General features: G+C 42.7%; 1 protein-coding gene and 1 long non-coding RNA gene across 4 annotated transcripts in view; one reads left to right on the top strand and one right to left on the bottom strand.

Annotated features, from left to right (window-relative positions):
• Window positions 1-5,579: 5,579 nt before the first annotated feature.
• Window positions 5,580-21,792, bottom strand: part of LOC134555755 (uncharacterized) — a 78,911-nt gene continuing 62,698 nt past the window's right edge. For all 3 annotated transcript variants that reach the window (XR_010081483.1, XR_010081482.1, XR_010081484.1), the window contains 2 exons: window positions 18,069-18,142; window positions 5,580-6,461 (listed from right to left, as the gene is read on the bottom strand). This is a non-coding gene — a long non-coding RNA (uncharacterized LOC134555755). The remainder of the gene's footprint in view (window positions 6,462-18,068; window positions 18,143-21,792) is intronic.
• Window positions 13,045-21,792, top strand: part of CRB1 (crumbs cell polarity complex component 1) — a 94,536-nt gene continuing 85,788 nt past the window's right edge. Inside the window, exon 1 of the mRNA XM_063407697.1 lies at window positions 13,045-13,434. Coding sequence (XP_063263767.1) covers window positions 13,359-13,434 — 76 coding nt within the window. The 5' untranslated portion in view covers window positions 13,045-13,358. The remainder of the gene's footprint in view (window positions 13,435-21,792) is intronic.

Raw genomic sequence — 21,792 nt, 5'->3', positions numbered from 1 at the left:
ATCTTGGGAAGAACCCACAAAGCCTATACTTCCTCCAGTCTGAGATTTTTCTGTATTTTATTGCCAATCACCACATACACACAAATGTTTTAAATTAGGCTGTGAAGTGAAAGGGTTATAAGATTGTCTAGAGACTCCAGCAAGTTTTCTAGCCAACAGTACTGAATAAAGTCCATTGCTGGAACCATTGCCAAGAAATTCTTTCACATAGGCCATGAAAAGACCACCCCGGTCTCTCAATTCAGCGCTCTCTGGGGCACTAATCAGCTGGAGGCTGGTTGTACTATTGGGGATGTTTGACATATGAATCATGTTATCAGGCTTCTCCCCTTGTCTCCTCTCTGAAGTGCAGCAAGTGAAACGTGGAGAGAACGAGGTCAGATCCACTCTGACCGTGTCAGCCCGCCTCGTTCCGTCCGGGAAGTTTAGTGCAGGGAAGGGCGGACACCACCTCTGCTTGGGTTTTGTTCTCTGGAGTGTTCTGTGGACAGACATGCATTGAATAACAATGATCTTGGCCGCTGCCTTCTTGTTCCAGGGGATTCATACAGTGTGGAAGTGGCAGAGAGCTGTATGGCTACAGACTGAACAGAACAGATTTCCTCATGGAATGCTAATCCAGTGCAGCCCTGAGGTGAAATCAGCAGGGGCCAGGAACAGGACACTCCTTGCTGTCACAATAAAGCAGAAATGCTAGACCTGTTAATTCTGAACTCAGTACTAGGCCAGCTCTACAGGTAAATTCACAGGTCCACTGCATCGCCTTCACACTTTGAAAAATACTGCAACTGAAGAGGTCCTGGGTAGAGGGAAATTGCCCATGTGTTTTCCTGCCATCCCTGCCTGCTCCACCTGATCCTCTAGTGCCTGGCTGAGAGGAAAGCTGAACCAGAGAGAATAGCACTGGAGGAAATATCTGTCTGCCCTCTACTGACTTAAGTCTTAAGCAGTGCTACAAAATTACTGTAAATTGAAGCTGTACCCCTGCCTGAAGCTGTGTGAAGAAACAAGAACTTAACATGTTTATTTTCTGTTGTTTTGGGTGATTTTGCAATAGCAAACCAGTAGCATCAGATGTATTTTCCTTTAAATAAGGCAAGAACCTGGGAGAAGTTAAATATCTTTTATTAGTTCAGCTGGTGTATGTCACCACTGGAACTAAAAACAAGAGTGCCCCAGCTCTGACAACATGACCTTGGGAAGACTTCACGTGCCCAAAATCATTTTTATTTTTCCAGCCATATCAGCTGGTTAGTAAAAGGTATTGCCTCTCCCAATAAATCTTGCTCTATTTATTGCCTCAGACCATTGTCAACTCATCAAGTAAAACAAGCATAACCAGACTTTCCTGTACAGAAATAATCTTGGTTCTCAAATATATTGTGAAAATGTATAGAGTAAAGAGCATGTGTCTTACATTGCTGCATTTCCATTGCAGTGCCTGGTGAGAGACCTGTAAAGCTGCTGGAGCAGCCTGAGTGTGAGGCCCTGCTCTGAGACAACAGGAATTCCAGTCATGGAGGGTAGCAGGGAGCTGATGTCACTGTCACTTTTTTCAGTCAACCAGAAACCAATTATCCCTGGCTGACAGGCCAAATTAAATCATTGGGTAGAAGGAGATGCCAGCTATCCTCCCCTAGATTAGGTAATTGGGGCTTTATTACACTCAGGCCTGGTGCTGTTTGTTGGGCCACAGAACAGACCTAAGAGCCACTCTGGTCTGTCTCTCTCTCTTTCCATCCTTTCCACAAGAATTAATGTATTTTTAATCCCCCACCCCCCAAAAAGTGTGTACATTAAAAATGCTAATCTTTTCACATATATAATATTAATAGATCCTTCTATTATCCAAGTTTATAGAGAACACCAGGTTAGGAGTTCTGCCATGGAAGGCCTCAGGTGGCAGATTTGTGCTGATTTATCCTTGAGATCCCAGGCTTTTATCTAGTGCTCTTGCAAGGATGTAGAAAGTTTTTAGCTTATAGTTCTTTGGAACTAAAGGGCGTGTTTGATATAGTATCAGGCTGATTTACTGAGGGGCTGCCTAGTTCACTGCATGGATTGTTTGGAGTAGAAGAAAGGAGGCACTGAAGTGTCAAAGTCCACTCCAGTTCAGGTTAGCACCTAGCTGTGGCCCTCCAAGGTCTTCAGGAACACACTGCTTGCAATGACACAAGGAAGTGGTACTGAACCAGCTATTTCATTTAAATTACCAAGGTTAAAAGCTTCCTACATTGCCCAGTAGAAGCAGAATTTGGTACACAGGGTAAGATACCACTATATGTGCTTGTAGAAACCTGGGTGTACAATGTGCTTAGTAGTTTTTATTGAAGTGGAAAAATAATACATTTGCTATTGAAGACTTTTCAGAAATAGAGTATAATGCATAGAAGTTTCTGAATGGGATAAAAGAATTGGAAAGCTGATGGTGGTAATTTGTTGGAAGGTTAGCACATGAAGCTGACAAATTACCTGCAGCTATTAAGCCTTTGTGCCTTCAGAAAATATCTGCTGTGTAATTATAAGGACAGCTAGAGGCACTCAGACAGGCCTATCAGTGCAGTGTTTATCAAGGCTTCCCAGAGCTCCCCTGCTTCCCTTTGTGATGAACCTGGACATGGTTACAGTTGTCAGGGAACCAAACTCGCTCTCTCTGCTAAAGAGGCAGGGTACTTCAAGGTGTAGGACAGATTAAAATGCTATTCTGCACCCTCCTGAATCACTACCCACATAATTTGTGGAAGTTATTTGTTTTGATTATAAAGCCAAAAGTATGTATGATCTACAATGTTTTTCCGCAAAGACACACAGTTGCAGAAACTCAAGGATGTTTCATTGTTAGATGAGCTTTTTAACTGCCCTTCTCCATTTGTCTGAATTTCCATGTTCCATGATGTATTGCCCATTTACTCACAGTTAGGATAAAAACCTGCAGTTATGAAGCTTACAAGTCTTGTGTAACTCTGCCCGCTGTTAGAAACAAACATTACATAATGAAAGCATTATATCTGTTTCTGGAGCAACACTATAGTGTAAGTGAGAATTACAGAACTGTATTTTATTTTAGGTGACATTCATTATCTGTTCTCTTAATTACATTGGAATAGCAATTACTACATTTTTCCTAAGGAAGTATAATCAGTAGATTCTGATATCAAGAGGCAGACTACAAGTACATAAATTAGGCTTTGAGGCCACTATTAAAAACCTGGAGCTACACAAAAATGCTTCCAGTCAAAAAAGCAAGCACAGAACACAGAGAAAAACGTTTTAATCAAAAAAATAAGGAAATACGGAATTAATTCTGCTTTGTTAAACAATCCAATGCACATGAACAGCCAGCTTGTACAACAAGCTTGTACAAGAAATGGCTACAGGAAAGTTATTTTTAAGGAATAATACCATCCAAAGTAAAAAACCTAACAATTAAATGTCAACTGAGTTAGTAAAATGTCTGTATAAATAAATGCAGTAGCAGGAGAAGAACTTCTTGTAGTCATTCCAAAGTAAGCATAACCCAATGAAATAATCCTGTAACAATCCCCTTTTAACAGTGACCTTCCCAAATGAAAGAATGAACCAAACCCAGTTGCTGCCTGGGGTGTCACAGGAGCTAAACCCCTTTCAGTGAATTTTGGTATGTTGTGACTGGTTGTACACGTCTCTTTTGGTGTGGTTTGTTGCTATCACAAGAGAAATGTTATTTGGAAAGAAGGATTCATTTCCAATAAAAACAGTAGAGGGGGAAAACCAGTTTGTAAATTAATTTCCTTTCGTTAGGCAAACTTAATAGAGCACTGTAGCCCTTCAAAAGGCTCCTTGCTTTCCCTCTGGAGCAGTTATGGTTGCTCATTCTTTTCTGTAGTTGAATTTTATGCCACCCACCCATTTGCCAACCTCAGCCACAACCACCATGGGTGTTTTTAGTGCTGTTGGGTTCTGTGGCAAAAGGGCTGACAGGAACTTGGGTGCCTTTACATGCTAAAGATCTGATACTGCTCTTCTCCTTCTGAGTGGTTTTTAAATTCTGTTTCCACTAGTGCATGTTATTTGAATCAGGAAATGGAGAAGAGACTTCAAAGTAAATCTGGGAGTGAGATTGCTTTCTTCTCCTTTGAAAATATTTTTCTTTTTCTGAACTAAACCACAGATTGAAATCTTTAATATTGTTTATTACCTTGAAAGTATGTGATATCAGAAGTGGCTTGGATTAGTTGAAAGGTTTGATTGGAGTGATCTTAATTTATGTTTCAAACATTTCAAATCACCTTAAAATTATTTTACTTGTTCTAAAGAAAAAAAGATAGCAAGAAGGTAATACCTTTTAAAATTGCAAAAACATCTTCTTCAGCAAGTTTTAAATAAAATATGTTTAAAAAGCCCTCACAACTACACACACAACACACAGAAAAATAAAGTGTAAAACTTCACCCTCCTCCTTATGAAAGGCTTAAAAAATTTCTGGCCAGCTTCACTTCAAAGACCAGGTGGTTTAGTGAGACCACCATCTAACTCTGAATTTCTGCTCAGTGTTGGGAAAAGGGCTCTCCCATTTAAATGGCATACAGTACAAAACAATTGTACTTAATTTTGTTCATGATAAATTCACCTATTATTGCTAGAGAACAATTTGCATCAATTGGGTCAGATAGAAAATTTTTCTTTCCTGTCTTGAATTACAAGTATAACACCTATTTTCAGAATAATGGTGGCTTGTGACACAGAGAGGAATATGGTCCTAAGGAAATGCCAAACTGTTAGAGAGCCACACTGAGTGAGCACAAATCGTGCAGTCTGCTAGGCTCATTATTTCCCTAGCTTCTAATGGAGAGAAGAGCAAATACATCCTGCATGCCCAGCCTTCAGAAAGTTAATTCCATGTCTTGAACACTTGTGATTGCCACGCCAGGATGGAATCTGGTATCGTTCTTGTGGGTTATTTGTTTCCCAGCTTACTTAAAGAGCGTTTTACAAGGACATGAATCTACTTCACCAAATTAATACTGAAGGCTGACTTTGCTGCTGCAGGTCAAGGGGGTCAAGGTTAACACCGCTCACGTTTATCCATTTTTCAGTAGTCAGATGCTGCCACAGATGTTTCATTCACTCCAATTAATCTTATTTTGGACAAGAGAGCTGTATGCCCTGTGTCTTTAGACTACACATATTTAGCAACTTGCAGGGCTACATTTCTGAAAGAGCTCATCATCTGCTGTTCTTCAGGCATGTGGGTCATGCCCATAGGTTTAGCTGGGGACTAAAAATCCTTCAAAAGTGCTATGGAGGTGTGGAGCTTCTCATCACTCTGTCACACCAGTGGCAACACCCTCAATTCTGGCTGCAGCTGGAAGCTAAGAGGAAATCCTACCCTGCCAGCATGAGGAGCTCCTGCAACACCTATGGGCCATGCTGCTGCGAGGATTTCTTGTTTGCTCCTGAACACATCTTTTTTAAACAACTTGCTTATAGTCAAGGCACTGCAGATGCAGTTTGACAGCAAAATCTTGTTTCTCTGATAATGGTAATTACATTGGAAGCGCTGGCTGAGAAATTCTTGTACTCCAGAAACTCAGAAGCTCTCAGATTCAGAAGTTTCAGTCCCACAAAACTGTGTTTGGTGAATGTTGGTGCTAAAGTCAAATCTGGGTGCTAAGACCAGAGGTCTCAGCACCTGCCCATGCACAACAAAAGCATATTCACCCAGGCTTTCAGTGTATTGGAAGCACTTACTATAAAAATGCCATTAAAAAAAAAAAGTGGAGGGAAACATGAAAAGACTTGATATCCAGGCAAATGGAAAGTACTGCATGAAGTTCAACATATGCAAAGATCTCAGCTTGCCCACACACAAAAATTAAGAGGCAGTTCAGCAACAAACCACCTGGTGATTTGTAGGGCTCTCTAGACACCTGAAGAATGTAAGTCAACTACAGCAGAAATGTCTCCTCTTTCCCTCTTTCACATCCAGCATGATGCTTAGAGGTCAAACTGTGCCCCCTCCATCCAGGGGGTGTTTTCCTTTCACTGGCATTGGGACATGGTGACATCACATACGTCATCGTCACTGAGGTCAGCATCACCACCAGTGGTTAAAGTAGGTGTGAGATCATGGAAATCAGCACAAGTTTGGAAGCCAGAATATTTCATTTTGCCTTGTGAACAATGTAATTCAAACTGACAAACTTTCAGGATTTAGTTCAGTACAAAACTGCAGCCTTTGAGAAAGGCATTGGCATTAAGATGAATGCTGTCTTACCCGATCTTAGCAGAAACTTGAAATCCCTTTGGGGCACCTACCGCTGCTTATTGTTCCCATAATATTATCTAATACTTTAACACAGAGGCCAAGATTTCCAGGAGGAATTTAGTGCTTGCCACGGTCCTCATCGAGACACTTCAGCGATGCCTACAGGGAAATTTTGCTCTGTGCTTTCTGGAAGTCACATCCTTCAACTGAAAACCTGCAAATCCAGGAGATCCAAATCGTCAGATGCTTTTCAAAACCTTGTCACACTCAATATACAATGACTGAATACAGAAGAGGGGAAAAAAATTATAAGGGCTATTAGAGATCACAAAACAGTAAGAAACTTCTGTATTTGCCTGTTACAAAAGTTACTTTTTGAGTGTTATGGTGTTTTGCATTGCAAATTTAACTCCTTCAAAACGATTTATCACTGCAAGTACAATGAAGAAAACCAGGGAAAGAATTATTTTGTGTCCCTGAGCCCAGTGCTTAGCTGTGAACCGAGTGTGTTGTCATCTTTCTCTACAAAGACCAAAATTCAAACAGCAGTTTCAGAAGCATCTCCTCTTTTGCAGCCTCTCCACATGGCTTTAGACATCATCCTGCTCTGTCCTTAGGACAGTTGTGGTGTTTACCAGAAGTAAAATATTTACATGCAAAGTGTGTGTTAAAAACAAGCAAATTTGCTTACTTATCCTGCCTTCCTGGGTCTTGCTCTTTCTCTTCCTCTACACTGTTGCCTGCTGGAATTGTTGGGTCTGAATTCCTTCTAAAACCACTTTGTACTGATCAGATGAAATCATGCTACGAACCTATGTTAATCTTTTCCAAATACCTTTGAAACTGTGGCTGAACTAGACAACTATGTCTCCTGTAACAGATGGGATTTTCAATTTAATTGCAATACTTTCATGTTTAGGCCTTTCTGGTTTGTAGTATGTATGTAGTATGTAGTATTTCTGAAGGAAATTAAGAGAGAGAATTAGAAGAGGATATGTAAGACTGTTAACACGTCTAGTCTGCTGCAGTGAAAAGCACAGAGGGCAAAATAAATGTACAACCCATTTAGAACATAATATATCAGTGCTTTTGTAAAAACACAATTTGCCTCATTTTCTCAAGCACTCCTATAACCCTGGCACTCACAGGAAGCTTATTGGTACAGATAGAAATTTCCTGATTAGACGGTTCATTAGCAGCGAGGCACAGAATACTAATTGCCAGTTCTCATCTGCATTGACAAGGCCTGACCTAGCATTCATCTGATTGAAATTGCTTCCCTGGTGGTGCCTCTTGTTCCCTGCTTCCTGGTCCCAGCTTCCCAGCCACACATAATATGATAAAAGCGTGTTATTTCACAAAAATTCATCAAACATAAGAATAAGTGAATCACACACTTTTTTGACTTCTGCAGGTCCCAGGGGAATCCTGCCCTACCTTGCACAGCCACTTTGTTTTGCCTACCTATGTGTAAAATACTCAGGAGGGACTTCATGTGAAAACTGAAACAGCTTTTACTGCTCCCACTATTTCTATCACATCCAAAATTAGATCTGTCTGAGCAAATCAGCTTGACACTCCTGTAATTTTTGGTTAAATTTGTATTTTAGGTTGGCACGTAGAAATCCCTCATTACTCAGTAGGAAAGTGGCTACCATGGGAATCAAAAAAAGTAGTCATAATTTTTAAAAATGCATTACATTTAAGAAATAAATATGCTTGGCAGGTCTTGTAAATTAATTTTACATTTTCAGATAAAGCCCTTCAGTTTCACACAAACATCAGTAATCTGAAAATAGGCAGAACCAACAGGTCGTGCTCTGGTGCTCTACTCCAGCTGAGAAAGACATAAAAGGAGCAAAGCAAGAGTTCAAAACCCCAAATATTTGTACACCCTAATAGAAAGGAAAAGAAAGCTCCAAAGAAGTAACATTTACAGACTAAGAAGTTAAATATGGTCATCAAATATTTGTCTCTGGAGAAGTATGGACCAAAGGAGAGTCCAGTTCTCTTTTGCCCAATTCCTTTGTGGGTGGTTAACTTTGGAAGTGTTGTAGTAAATCAGTGCAAGCAGATTTATTCTTGTTGCAAGGAGCCTAATTAAAATGCAAATAGATCTATAGTAGTTTTGTTAATGAGGTAAGCAACTTCCTCTTACAATATAACTCTATCTACAAGACCTTTCAGCCATCCCTTATTCACATTGGTTTATCTGTTGTAGTTTAAATTTATCCATTGCCTTGGTTTGTCCATTTATAATTACCTAAAGTGCAACAAGCTGAAGAAAAAGAAATATCTATCAGTTGTTTGATGAAGAGGTAGATAAAGCACCATAAACAGAAAGATCTGGATGACTTGGTCAGGTCCATTGTTCCAGGAAACTCCATCATCCTCAGTTTTCAATAAATACTTCAGAATGTATTTTTATTTCATCCCTTATGAAATTCAGCAAAAACTTAAGAGAAGATGTACACAAGAAGCACCATTGAATACAAGTATGAAAATGAAAGACCCTAGGGAAAAACAGGGACTATTTTATAAACAGAGGCTTTCTGCATTAGGTGTGCAGAACTGGGGACTGAGCTAACCCAGGCTGCAGCTTGTGGAAATCTAATGGCACAGGAAATCTCTGTATGCAGAGAATTGCAGGAGGGTATGGGGGGAAGGGACCACCTGCTCAAAGCACATCCAGCTTGAGCAGGTTGCAAAGGGCCACTGTGCAGCTGAGGTCTGCATATCCAAAACCTCACCAGGGCAAATGTTACCTTTAGCTCAGTCACTCTTCCATGAAGTCACCCACCTGTTCCTGACTATTACTAGTGCCTTACTTGCCAGTGAACAAAGGGAATTTTAATAAAAGCTTCAGGTTAGTCAGCATCAGGCATTTCGTAAACTCACATCTTCCTCTTGCAAGACAATTTGACACTTTATATTAATTACTTGACTATTCTACTTTCTGTTCATTTTGTAGTTCATATTAAAACTACCAAAACATTGGAAAATGAGTGCCAATTACTTAGGAAAATCACCTGTAAATATATTTGACCTAGAAGGCAAAGGATAGTGTCAATAAAAATTGCACTTTTAATTGAAGCAACATGGAACAATCAGAAAACATGCTTAGCAGTGAGAGCAGAAGATACACAATTAATTAGTACTGCTGTCATCTGCAAATTGAAAACACTGGATATATCAGGAAGCAAAAGATGATGAAATTAGTTGGACAGAGTTGCATAAAATGTCTTAGAAGAGATGACACTGACTGGTGTAGTCTGATAGCACACCACTCTGTCATTAGTGCACGGAAGCAATCAGAACAGAAAAGGCAGCACTTCAGTGAAAGCAAATGACAACACAAATCTCTTTTCCCTGGGAAAATGGCATAGCCTCTGACTTTTGTGACTGCAGAATCTCATCAAAGCTAGGCTGTACTGAGAAAGCATAGAAATTACATTTAGATGTTATGTTTTACTGTGCACAAATGATATGCATGCAGAAATTCAAACCTCCTCCTGTAGGCAACTTCAAGGAATTAGGGCAGTGATAAGTTAATTCACTTTATTCGCCGTTAAATTCTGGGATATGAATAGCTCACAAAGAAGAAGAAACGTTTGAAAAAAGGCATTGGGAAATGCAGAGCTAAGTTTCAAACAGGTTGAAAAAAGCAGCTCTTTGGGTTATTCTGAAAGTGATTACATTTTAATAACTTTCAAAATACCTAAGAGGTGTTCATATATTTGATGTGTGTTTTGTAATTACCACAGAGTTACATGGCAGAGTTTTTAATTCTAATGTCAACATATGTGTTAACACAATACATTAAAGTTCTCAGATTGCTGGCATATCCTCATGTCTGAGAACTGCTAAGTTTCCTTAGAGTTCAGATTTTACAGGTACTTGTGTATTTTTCAGAAAAATATCCAGATTTAATAGATGTGACTGTTTTCTTGAAGTACTTACCATATATTCCTCAGAACTGAAAACTTTGTATTTGCTTAAATTTGGGGTCTATCTTTCTGAACATTCACAGGACTTCTTTTTCAAATTGACTAGAATATGAATCCAGAAAATGTTGTTGTTCTAAGTAAGTTATATAGTGGCAAATTTAAATAATCATGCACTTAAAGCAGGCAATCAGCACTGAGCTAAACTGCATAATTTAGCCTGACAAAAGACTTCCCAGATTACAGTGGTATTTTCATGCTCACGTTGTAATGATTACATATCTTACTGCATAATTTCAAACAGAAATAAAGCAGACAGATGGCAAGGAGAAGAAAACATCCAAACAACTACAAATGTAAATATAAAAGAAGGGGGATTACAAAAAGTAAAAGAGCTTTAGAAAACTACAATTAGCTGTTTAAATATATTTAACTTGATAGTTATTGAAGTACTTTCCACTAGGACCCCTACTCATCATGATGTTCATAGCCCATGACATTTAGCCAGGAAATCCAGCCTGAGATCAGAGAGATCAGAGCTGGTGAGCAGAGCAGGGAGGCTGGGGGAGTGGGAGGGTGGAGGACAGAGGACAGAGCTGCTTGAACTGCTGGTGCCAGGAGAAGGGAGAGAGGGTCTGGGAAGGCGTGCCACAAGGTCAGCAGTGGGGGAGGGCATAGATGAGATGGGAAAGAAGGAGGAGCTTTGCTGCAGGAGAAATTTGTAAATTAATCAGTTCACTGAGCTTAATGAGTGATGTAAAAGTATCTACCTATTATAAGCAGCTGCAGTGAATTCATGTCGGCATCAACAGTCTGCTCCCTACTCATCTGAGGCCTTCAGCATATACTTGACTTTCAGCTTGTACTTTGTTAAGTATACATGTAAAATCAAATTCATTATCAAAGGCTTCCTGAACTGGGGATTAGCATTCCACTGAAGTGGGGAGGACAAACACAGTACCAAATGTATTGAGTGTTACCTGTTTGACAGGAACATAACGTAGCAATGACAAAGCAGACTCTTCAGGCTTCCTGGGCTTGGGAATCCCTGGATTCTCACTGAGGCAGAGAGGGTAAGTGCCAAGAGTCAAAGACCAGGAGGATTGGTAGAGGTGAAGGTGGTGGAAAGAGGAGATTCACTGCCCAACAGGCAGCTCATCTGTCTTGGCCTCAGAGCCAGGAGGGGCTGTGGCACTAATTGCTGTGGCACAGCTTCCCCACAGCAGACACAGACTGGGTGTTGAGGTGCCAGAGGGCCAGAGTTTGTACTGGCTCATGGTATGAATACAGCTCCTGGGGCTGCTGCTGTGTGCCCTCACTTTCCCTTCTGCTGGAGCAGGACAAGGATTTTATCTGTGAACAAAGCTGTGACCCAAGGCTGAGGCACTGCACACACACAGTGCCTGGCACCTGGGACAGGCTCCCCAAGTACGGGCAGGCTGGTGGCTCTTAACACCAGTGTTTAATACCAGCTCTGGCTACAACCAAAAGGAGTCCGTGCCCTGCCACCATCCCCTTCTCTTATCGATCCTGCTGTGACACCTCCTGGTTCTGTCAGTGACTGCTTCCTCCATGAGCAGTTCAAGGTTCTAACACAACCTGATGAAGCTCAGAGGTCCTGTGCCAGCTCCTAGGAGCGTGCTTTTTAGTCACTACAGTGTAAACTATACCAACAAAAGAAAATATTAGTACTGAGGAAGAGAGCAGGCTGACATCTCACTAAGACTAAGAATGTGGATGTTTCATCTTTTCACCTCATGTGCTAGCAGTGTAGTGTAACAGAAGAAATTCAGAAAGCAGTGTTTGTGAGCTGACTGTGCAAGAAAACGCCGAGTGCACTGTGGATTACGAGTGTCTGTAGCTGGGGTTTGGGAGATAATAAACCAGTGCTCAGGTTTGGGCACTCCGGGAGCGCTGTGCCTGCGGGGGCGGCTGGGCAGGGCAGGGCAGAGCGAGGCAGGGCAGGGCAGGGCAGGGCAGGGCAGGGCAGGGCAGGGCAGAGCTGGGCTGGGCAGAGCGGGCAGGGCAGGGAAGAGCTGGGCTGGGCAGGGCAGGGCAGAGAGGGGCTGGGCAGGGCAGGGCAGAGCTGGGCTGGGCAGGGCAGGGCAGGGCAGGGCAGGGCAGGGCAGGGCAGAGCAGGGCAGGGCAGGGCAGGGCAGGCAGGGCAGGGCAGGGCAGGGCAGGGCAGAGCAGGGCAGGGCAGGGCAGGGCAGGGCAGGGCAGAGCGAGGCAGGGCAGGGCAGGGCAGGGCAGGGCAGGGCAGGGCAGGGCAGGGCGAGGCAGGGCAGAGCAGGGCAGGGCAGGGCAGGGCAGGGCAGGGCAGGGCAGAGCGGGGCTGGGCAGGGCAGGGCAGGGCAGAGCTGGGCTGGGCAGGGCAGGGCAGGGCAGGGCAGAGCGGGGCTGGGCAGGGCAGGGAATTGCAGGGCAGGGCAGAGCGGGGCTGGGCAGGGCAGAGAATTGCAGGGCAGGGCAGAGCGGGGCCGGGCAGGGCAGAGCAAGGCAGGGCAGAGCAGGGCAGAGCAGGCAGGGCAGGGCAGGGCAGGGCAGGGCAGGGCAGGGCCGGGCAGGGCAGGGCAGAGAGGGGCCGGGCAGGGCAGGGCAGAGAGGGGCCGGGCAGGGCAGGGCAGAGCGGGGCAGGGCAGGGCAGGGCAGGGCAGGGCAGGGCAGAGCGGGGCAGGGCAGGGCAGGGCAGGGCAGAGAGGGGCCGGGCAGGGCAGAGCAAGGCAGGGCAGGGCAGGGCAGGCAGGGCAGAGAGAGGCCGGGCAGGGCAGGGCAGGCAGGGCAGAGAGAGGCCGGGCAGGGCAGGGCAGGCAGAGCGGGGCAGGGCAGGGCGGGCAGGGCGGGCAGGGAAGGACAGAGAGGAGCGGAGCGCGCCATCCCCCGCCGGCCCCAGCGTAGCCGGGGAAAGACTCCGGTCCAGCTCGCACACAGTCTGCGCCAGGTTTGAAAAATCACTCGGACCTGCCGAAGTAAAGGCTCACCAAGCCTTCTGAATGCAAGCGTGCAGGTTTGCAGCGAGCGGGCTGACGAGGGGCACGGGCAGAGATGGCTCGTAGGGGGCCGGCTGCCCCGGGTGTGCCCTCAGCCTCGGACATGGGGAGAAAGCAGTGAGGATCAGCACCAGCCCTTTGGACAACAGGCAGCTCGGCGGAGGATGTCCTATCAAGATGAATATGGCTCATTCAAGAATTAACTCTCTACTCATCTTCTACCTCAGTTTTTTGCTGCTCATCCATTTAAAAAGTAAGATTTGCAGTCTTTCTTATTGTTCTGACATGTCCTCTGGGGAAATGGTTAGACATGCTCTTCTAGCAGAAAGCTTGTGTTGTCAGAAGGCTTTAAAAATTTCATGGAGATGCCCAAAAAATTTGGTCCATGAAACTAAGTTGTATGAACTCTTTGCTTGATAGCTTTCCTGATGTCCATGCTTTGATTTTTTTTTTTAAACAAGGAATGAAAGCATTTTGTTGCTTTACATATTCAAGGTACAGCAATAAATTATTTTGCTAAAACTGTACCTAAACTTTAAAGTCTGCTTTTGGTACTACTCATTCAGTAAATCTAAACCTTTCTGATTGAAATCTAGACTAATTTATCCTCTGCTTAACTGTTCATGTTATCTTTTTTAGTAGCATTGCTTTATTATATATACTTTTTAAACTACAACCTCCAGAAAACGCAGTTATTAAACAACTGTGATGTATTTGGTGTTGTAAAATATGTCCATTGTGGGGGAGCACGAAAGTCCAACTACTTTTACAGAGAAAAAAATGTTCTCGGCAAACTTCCACATAAACAGAAGTGTGCAAAATAGTGGAAGTCACAATGGGTTTCCTTGATAATTGTGTCAGATGGCTGAGAGTAAATACAAGCCAAGGATGCTAAATGGCCTCAGCTGGTGAGGCTGCTCTGTGTGTATGAAAAGCAGCAGCTCTGGAACATGTTTAAAATGAAGATCTGTGGGATGTGTGCCTGAGGAGGCTGTTTGATTTGTGTCTGTTGCATGTGAATAGCAATAACACAAAGCTTTGAGCAGCTGCCACCAAACAAGAAGACTTGGCATTAGCATACAGTGTTGTGTAATCTGGGTCACCTTCTGTTGCTGCATCACTCAAATTGTTACTTGGACAGTTTACAGCCCAACATAAATTAAAGACTAAAAAGCAAACAGATGCACTTGAATCAACGAGCACTGAAAAAAAAAATATCCCACACTTGAAAATATAAGAAAAATACAGAATGTCATGTAAACATCATTTTATGCTAGTAATTTTCTTTTGGGAGATGTACTGATGTGAATCAGGGAAGCCAAAGTGCTTTTTCTAAATTAACTCACAGCAGGACTTACCACCACCCACCAACCCCACCCCGCCACCACCCCCCCCCCCCCAAAAAAAAAAGGGGTACTAGACCTTTAACTTTCACAAAGCAATTTTCAAAGGATAAGCAACCAGAAAGTCTCTAAGACAGAGTCTGCTGTCTGAGTAAAGTAATAACAGTAGCATTAGTTAAGAAAATTTCATTTATCCATGAGACAGGCAAATCAGAAGAAAATAAAAAAGCTTTAGGAATGGGAATTAAAAGGTAAGTTCTTATAAATTAAGAAGGTCACATTAAAAACAGCATGCACAAAGAGAAAGAACATTGCTAGAATGAGAACAGGAGAAAAGCCTCCAGGAATCAGTTTAAAGAAAGAAGATAAATACAAGTTTTGGCTTTCTCCTCGGGTGAGCTTTGCTCAGTGCAGGATGCCAAAGGCAAGGAAAGTAATTGTATGTAATTTTATGCCTTTTCCTTAGCCCATTTAACCGGGATAACATCTCGGATGTGGCACAGGTTTTCTCTGGGTTATGGCCATATGGCCAGTCTCAAGCAAGGGGCTTTTCAGTCTTGCAGAACTTTCTCAGGCAGAGGAACTGTGGCTGTTGCCACAGTGTGATACAAATTGATAAACCAGGAGGGAGCAGCTGCACTGGGAACCAGAATCAAGCTCAGGACCATACCTCTGTCAGTGCTGTGTATTTAATGATCTTGATAGGCATTTTCTCTTTAGAAAGTTTGTACCCTGTTTGAAACTGCTAACAGTTTCTGTTAATAAAACTGGAACTGCGAACAGATACGACAGAAATAGAAGCAGAAGAACTGACTGCAATTACTTCCCTACTTAAAAATTAAAGCCGAGAAAGACCAAGACAGAAAAGCTGAGGATAAAATGGAATAGAGGTGACTGATGATATTTATAGAAGTTCTATCAGCCATTATGTTTTTAAAATCAATTTACTGGATTTGTCTTCCCCCAAAGGATTCTAATCTTAGGTCCCGCTTAAAGCTAGAATTTTCCTTATAACTATTTATTCTAAACAATTTGGAAAATAAATAGTATTTAGAAGCCATGAACTCTGTATGCAAGCATTCAATACAAGTTGGGTTTATAAGGCATTTTGTGAACATCATTTGTTTCTACAAATCACACCAAATGAACTACTCACAGAAAATTAATCTGGGGGCACCCAGAGATGCCCAGCTCTGTGTGAGGAGGGACCATGAATTGTTGTGTACAACAGGTGACAGGAGGCATGTCCCAAATCCAGAACAACACTGGTAATTCATTGCTGCTATACTATTGTCTAACAGGAATCACAAGCATGAAACTGTGGGCAGGGAGTTGATTATGAAATAGAGGAATAGAAATTCTGATAAATACAGGTATATTTACACATCAGTTTTGGAAGTGATTCTATCTGAAGTCAAGGTCAAAACCTTTTAATTCAACATTCAAGTACTGATTTTTTTAACAAGATTACCTATCACTACTGCATTTAGGAAAAATACAGAAAAACAATATTTTAAGGTCAAAACTATTGCTCATATAAGCTGTGGATGCCCCCATTTCTGAAAATGTTCAAGTCTAGTGGTCTAGTGGAAGTTGTCCCTGCCCACAGCAGGGGTGTTTAAACTAGATGATCTTTAAGGTCCTTTTCAATCCAAACTATTCTGTGATTCTATTTTTCTCCATTTTAGTGACCTTTCCACAGAGCTGAAAAAACGTATTATTTACTTCAAATCAAAATGAATGCTTCATGAATTGTTCAAACGTTCATAAATTAAAAATGAAAATCCATTTGGGATTGCTGTTAATGTGAACAAAATATCTGAGCTTTACTTGCAGCCTTTCCCACCCCTCTGAGATGCTGGCACTATGCAATTTTTCCCCGTAGACAAGAACTCTTAATTTTGCACAACTATTCCCATTACTCACAAACCTTCTAATTACTCCTTAATTACTGTGTTAGGAATAAAGCTCTGCTTATGAAGAGATTTGTGGTTTTGCTCACACTGCTCATCCCTCATGCACACTCGGATGATGTAAGGAGCTTTCCAGCAAAGTCTTGTTAGTGTGGTTTGATGAGTTTCCAGCCCATTCAGCAGCTCCTCATTAGCCCTCCGTGGAGCTGAGCCTGTCAGAGCTGCACTCAGCAGCCTCTGAGCACAGGCAGCAGCAGCCCTGCAGCCCTGCCTCCCCCCTGGCTGTCACACACTGCATCTGGAGCACAGCAAAAATGGAACAGCCTTCAGATGTCTGCCATCATCTCCAGTAAGTTAAAAGCAACAGCTTCTAGACCCAGTTGTAATGGGGCTGGCTTGGGTGTTGTTGTTTTTTTCCTTTTCATTTATATATTTTATTATGGAAAACATCTCCATCTCTGAAATGAAATTAAATCTTAAGAATGAAAACTAGTAGCCCTGTAACTTTTTAAAAAGGCAGTAACTTCTGCAAGATAAATGTGTAAAAGTGACATTAAGAACATTCCAGCCACAACTGTGCTTGAACCACTCAGTTCAAATTCTTACAAGGCATCCTTAGGATGCTACACCCACCATTCCAAGAGCAGAGTAAGGATACCAGGTTACAGATTCCCTCTCTGCTGTGTGCTCTGTAATTGGGGAACTGTCACCACTGAGAACCTCTGGAGATTGAACATTTCCCCACATCACATTTTGTCATTCAGAAATTACAATGCAAGATATCAGCTTCTTCAAAAATTTAGCCCTCAAATGACAGTGATTTTGGCAATACAGGACAAACCACTGAATGATGTATTCATGAGACAAAGTGGGAATTCTGCAGCAAGGACACGGATCAGTCTCTGTGAGCAGGTTGTTTGTGACCAATGACATATTAGGAAAGAGTCTGATAAGCAAGAAAGAAGGTTGTACAAAAAGTTGTTTTATCATTCATTTATCATTCTGCTTAACCAGCAGTAGACCCCTCATGCAGATCTTGAAACACTGATGTGTGTTATCCTGTATCTGTGATAATGTAGTGGAGAAACTGATGCTGGAAAGTTAAAGCACTTCATACAAGCAGAGGATATAAACCTAATGTTTAACATATGCATAAGCCTTTCAAAGGCGTCCCCACACAAAGTTTACATATCTATCTATCTGGTTTTTGTTCTCCCTGTGTTACTTTGATAAACCTAACGCACTTAGGGAGTCTTTTCCTTGTGCAAATCTCTCCACCTTTTCCTCTCTGTTAGAGAAAGCTCAGGAAAAAATCAACCCAGTGCTGTTTAGAGAGTGCTCAAATTTTGATGGCCAGATTGGGCACTTCCCCACTGAAAAGTTACAGGGAAAGGCAAATATTTTGCTGTTGTGTGTTGACAGTAAAATGACATGTAAGACACAGGAGAGCAATCAAACCACTGTTCAGTACTGGCTTTATCCAGTTTTGAGTGCTGCTGTGAGCAAGAGAGAGGCAATTAGGAAAATGCTGGAAAGGGACAGAAAAAATAGAAAGACATTTAGAAAGATGTGCCCACTGAGAAAGGGTCACAGGAAGAGAAGCCTGAGGGAAGACATGATTGCAGTCTTACCTCCACAAAAGAGAATGGCAATCAAGCATGGCGATGAGATCAGTTGCTCCCTGTGACCTCCAGAAGGGCAGGCTCTGGAAAATAATAGATTCCATCAGGGAAGATCTGTGTGAACTTTCCCAGCTGAAGGATAATTACGACACTCTATCAGAACTTTTTAATGAATGGGTTAGAGAAATATCTGCCAGAGATCGTCTAGACTGCTGTCTCACAGCTGGTGTTACACAGACCACGGGCAGTCAGCACCACCCTGGGGGGATCTGTGGAGGTCTCAGGGAACAGAGCCCCAGAGGGCACAGGTGGGGACTTGCCCCAAGGGCTGTGGTGGCCCTGAGGCTCCAGGGCAGCTCAGGCACAGCTCTGGGACAGGGTGAGCAGATGGCTCCCTTCCCTTCTGCACAACTGGGGATTATGTGCTGTGCAAAACAAAGGCAGCCCTGCACCCAGCCCCCTGTGTTGCAGCAAAACCAGAATTGTTGCCTAAATTTCAATGAGAAAATAGTTTACTCTCATTCTTTGAGACATCAAGAACTCCTATTTTTTGGTACCTTGGACTTAAAATAAGCAGTTTGGCTACTGAAGGCACTGATTACAATGAGAAGAGAAAGTACCCCCATGCTAGAGATTGTGTAGTTTGATTTCTGGCTTTTGGAGTGAAATCACTTATATTTTTACTTGCATTTTAAGTATACTTGATATGTTGACAGTATGGTGCAAGAAAATATAACTGATGAATGGATTATCCATATCAAAATTTTCATGGTCAGAAATCCGAAAAGGAATGGAAAACATGGTTTGCCTGCTGAACCTGCCAGCTTCTCACTTCATATAAAAAAAAGCAATGCAAGACTGGAACTTACTGCACAAAAACAAATAGCAGTAGATTCCTAGCAAACTCGGGATCTAGTTTCTGTTCTAACTGGCCATTCTGCATACAGTACAACAAATTAACATTGGGGTAGAAGTTCGGCTTCATCTAAGAGAAGTTTAACATTTTATTTTGATGGCAGCAAAAATCGCTTATTTATGAAATATCAAGGTTTATATATATATATCCAGCCAGCTACACAGCAATAAATAAACATGTCTTAGTCCATGCTACTTAACTCTCTCTAATAAGTTAGAGAAATAGCAACCTAAGTGCCTTTGATCCTGCCTACAGGGGTTTGCAGTCAAAGACCTCCCAGGAATACTTCTACTTTTGGGTCTGTTTTTATAATTCACATCCCAGCATTAAGAAAATCTTTTAGACAATGCCTCAATCTCTAGGCAACCTTGAGTATTCCCTTTGCTCTTTGTGGTGGCCCAAAAATGGAAAAAAGGTCCTGATTATTTACGTGTTATATGGAAAGCTTTTAACACTAATTGACTCATCTGGAGCCACAGACAGTAGGTAGCAAGGGGATAAGTGATACATATTATTTTCAGATTGATATTGCAGATTAATTATATGGTTTTAGGCAGTGACATGTTTTGTCAGTTCTCACTGTACTTCTCTGTTTCCTCAGCCATTACCAGTGCTATATCGTATGAAAGCCTTCTCACACCAGCAAGCAGTAAAAAAAAACCCCAACAACCCAGATAAACCTTTTTCCAATGAGATTCCTAAGTTCACTTTATATTGATTATATCTTACTCACCCATAAAATGGGTCAACAGGAAGCTGCTTCCATCTTTTGACAAAGACTGCAGCTGACAGGGCCTCTGGGCGGGCACCACGCAGCTGCCACTGCAGCTCTGCAGGGCTCCTCCAGGCCCAGCAAAACGTCCCTCTCCAGGCATCAACAAAGCAGGGCTGCTGCAACTTCAGGGTTAGGGCAGCTTCTGCCTGCCTGGGATCTTATCAGCGAGGACAGGAATCAGAATATTTCAAGGGCTAAATATTTCTGTGGGTAGAAAAGGCGCATGGGCTGCTAACCCGCTACAGTGTCCCCTCTCAGGCAGCTAAGGATCAGGGCACTTGCCTGGTGCATCCTTCTGTGCTGGGAAATGCTGTGCCTGGATAATTGTGGCCTGGGTGGATGCTGGCGGGCAAGGGGAGGAACTCTTTGCTTCTTTTTACTGCTCTTGCTTGCCTGCCCAAGGCTGAGCATACTGGCAGCCTAGTCCCTTAAACTTTTCCTTGAATAATGAGATAGACAAAGCATCTTTAACTGCATTAGTCAGGGGCTTTGCAGACAGGACACATTCCTTCAAAGTGCCCTCAATGACAGTGACTGAGATCAAGGCTGTGAGTAAACAAACAAAACTTTGTACCCCTCCCTCAGAGCTCAGTCATGGACACAATGGCCTCATAGTTCCTTTGCTGAGGTTTCTGAGAGGTACAGCTATGTTCCTACACTGCTAGCAAAGTCTGACTGTCTGAAATAAAGGCCAGAGAAGCTCTGAGTCACATTCAGACTGGCAGGGAGGCTGTAGACAGCATAGGAGGCAGTGTACAGTGGCCACACTCCTCCCTTGACAGTTCCAGCCTCCCTGTTGGGGTTTCCAGCAGCATGAGACAGAACACTTCATTAGCTCTTCTGTCCACAAGGAGGGCTCTAAGTCTGAATTTGTGATACATTCCTTTCCTTCTTTGAATGTGAGCTAGAGGACTTTGAAAACAACAGCGTTTGACAGGAAGCCAAAGCAAGGACTCAGAATGACAGACAGTCATCAGTCTGCAAGGATCCAAGCAACTGCAATTTTAGTAACCTGCACTGACAGATTACTCACAGCAGGGAACCCAAAACTCTCACTGTAATAATGTAGCCTTGAAAAGACATCTGTGTACAGCAGTGGCTTCAGACGTGTTTAGCTAAGCTTTGTAGCAATTTGTAGGTGCTTCAAAAGCAGCTGTGATGGCACTCCCCGTACGGGAAACCATCCATGAGTCTGAACACAATGTGTCCACACAGCTGGAAGAAGAGCTCAGGCTTTGTTATCTGCAGTGAAGAGCCTGCAGTATAACTCCCCACCCTCCCAATAGCTGGAAAGAGAGCCCCTGAGAGTGTCTGAACTAATACACATCACCTTGCTGCTCCTTGGGCATTGGCCGCCTCTGCTGCAGGAAGGGTGCAGCTGTGCTGGCTGTGAGAAAGGCAAAAATACTACAGAGGGCTGACACGGTGTAAAGAAATCCCAACTGTGTAAAGAAATCCCAACTGTGCCTGCTTTTCTCCAACAGCCCCTTAACTTCCTTTCAGAACCTCATAAATAAGATACAGAGAGAGAAGGCACCAATCTTGTGAAATAAGCAAACAGAGGCTGTGTAACAAAAGAAATGTGCAATACCAGTGAGGAGAAGCCAGGGAATGACACTGATGTATCACAGATTGCATCAGAGCTATTAAACGGGATGAAAATGTGCAAGGCTCTTGTAAGCTCTTCTCTGTTTAGTCTTAAAAGAATTTTGAAAGCCAGTCTCCAATGATTCTTACCATAAAAATGTAGGAAAATATGAAAAATGTGTTTGTGGAATGATAATCCAAGCCTTTTTGATCCCCATCTGTATATATATTTGGAGCAGAATGCAAGAAGGTGCCTCTGCAAAGCAACTGCTAAAAGCAAATGTTTTGCCATCATTTTGCAGGACTCACCAATTCAGTTTTTCTAACTACACCCATCCCTTTTCTCTCATTAAATATAGCTGACATTTGAAATTCAAGTTGTAATACTAATGGTACTGAACATTTTGCAAGCCTCAATCCATGTAAAAATCCCCTCAGTTTGATATAACAAGAAC

Source organism: Prinia subflava, chromosome 10, assembly GCF_021018805.1.
Source record: "Prinia subflava isolate CZ2003 ecotype Zambia chromosome 10, Cam_Psub_1.2, whole genome shotgun sequence".
Classification (NCBI taxonomy): Eukaryota; Metazoa; Chordata; class Aves; order Passeriformes; family Cisticolidae; genus Prinia; species Prinia subflava.
Note: the sequence above shows the minus strand (reverse complement) of the source record. Positions and strands in the feature narration are given on the sequence as shown.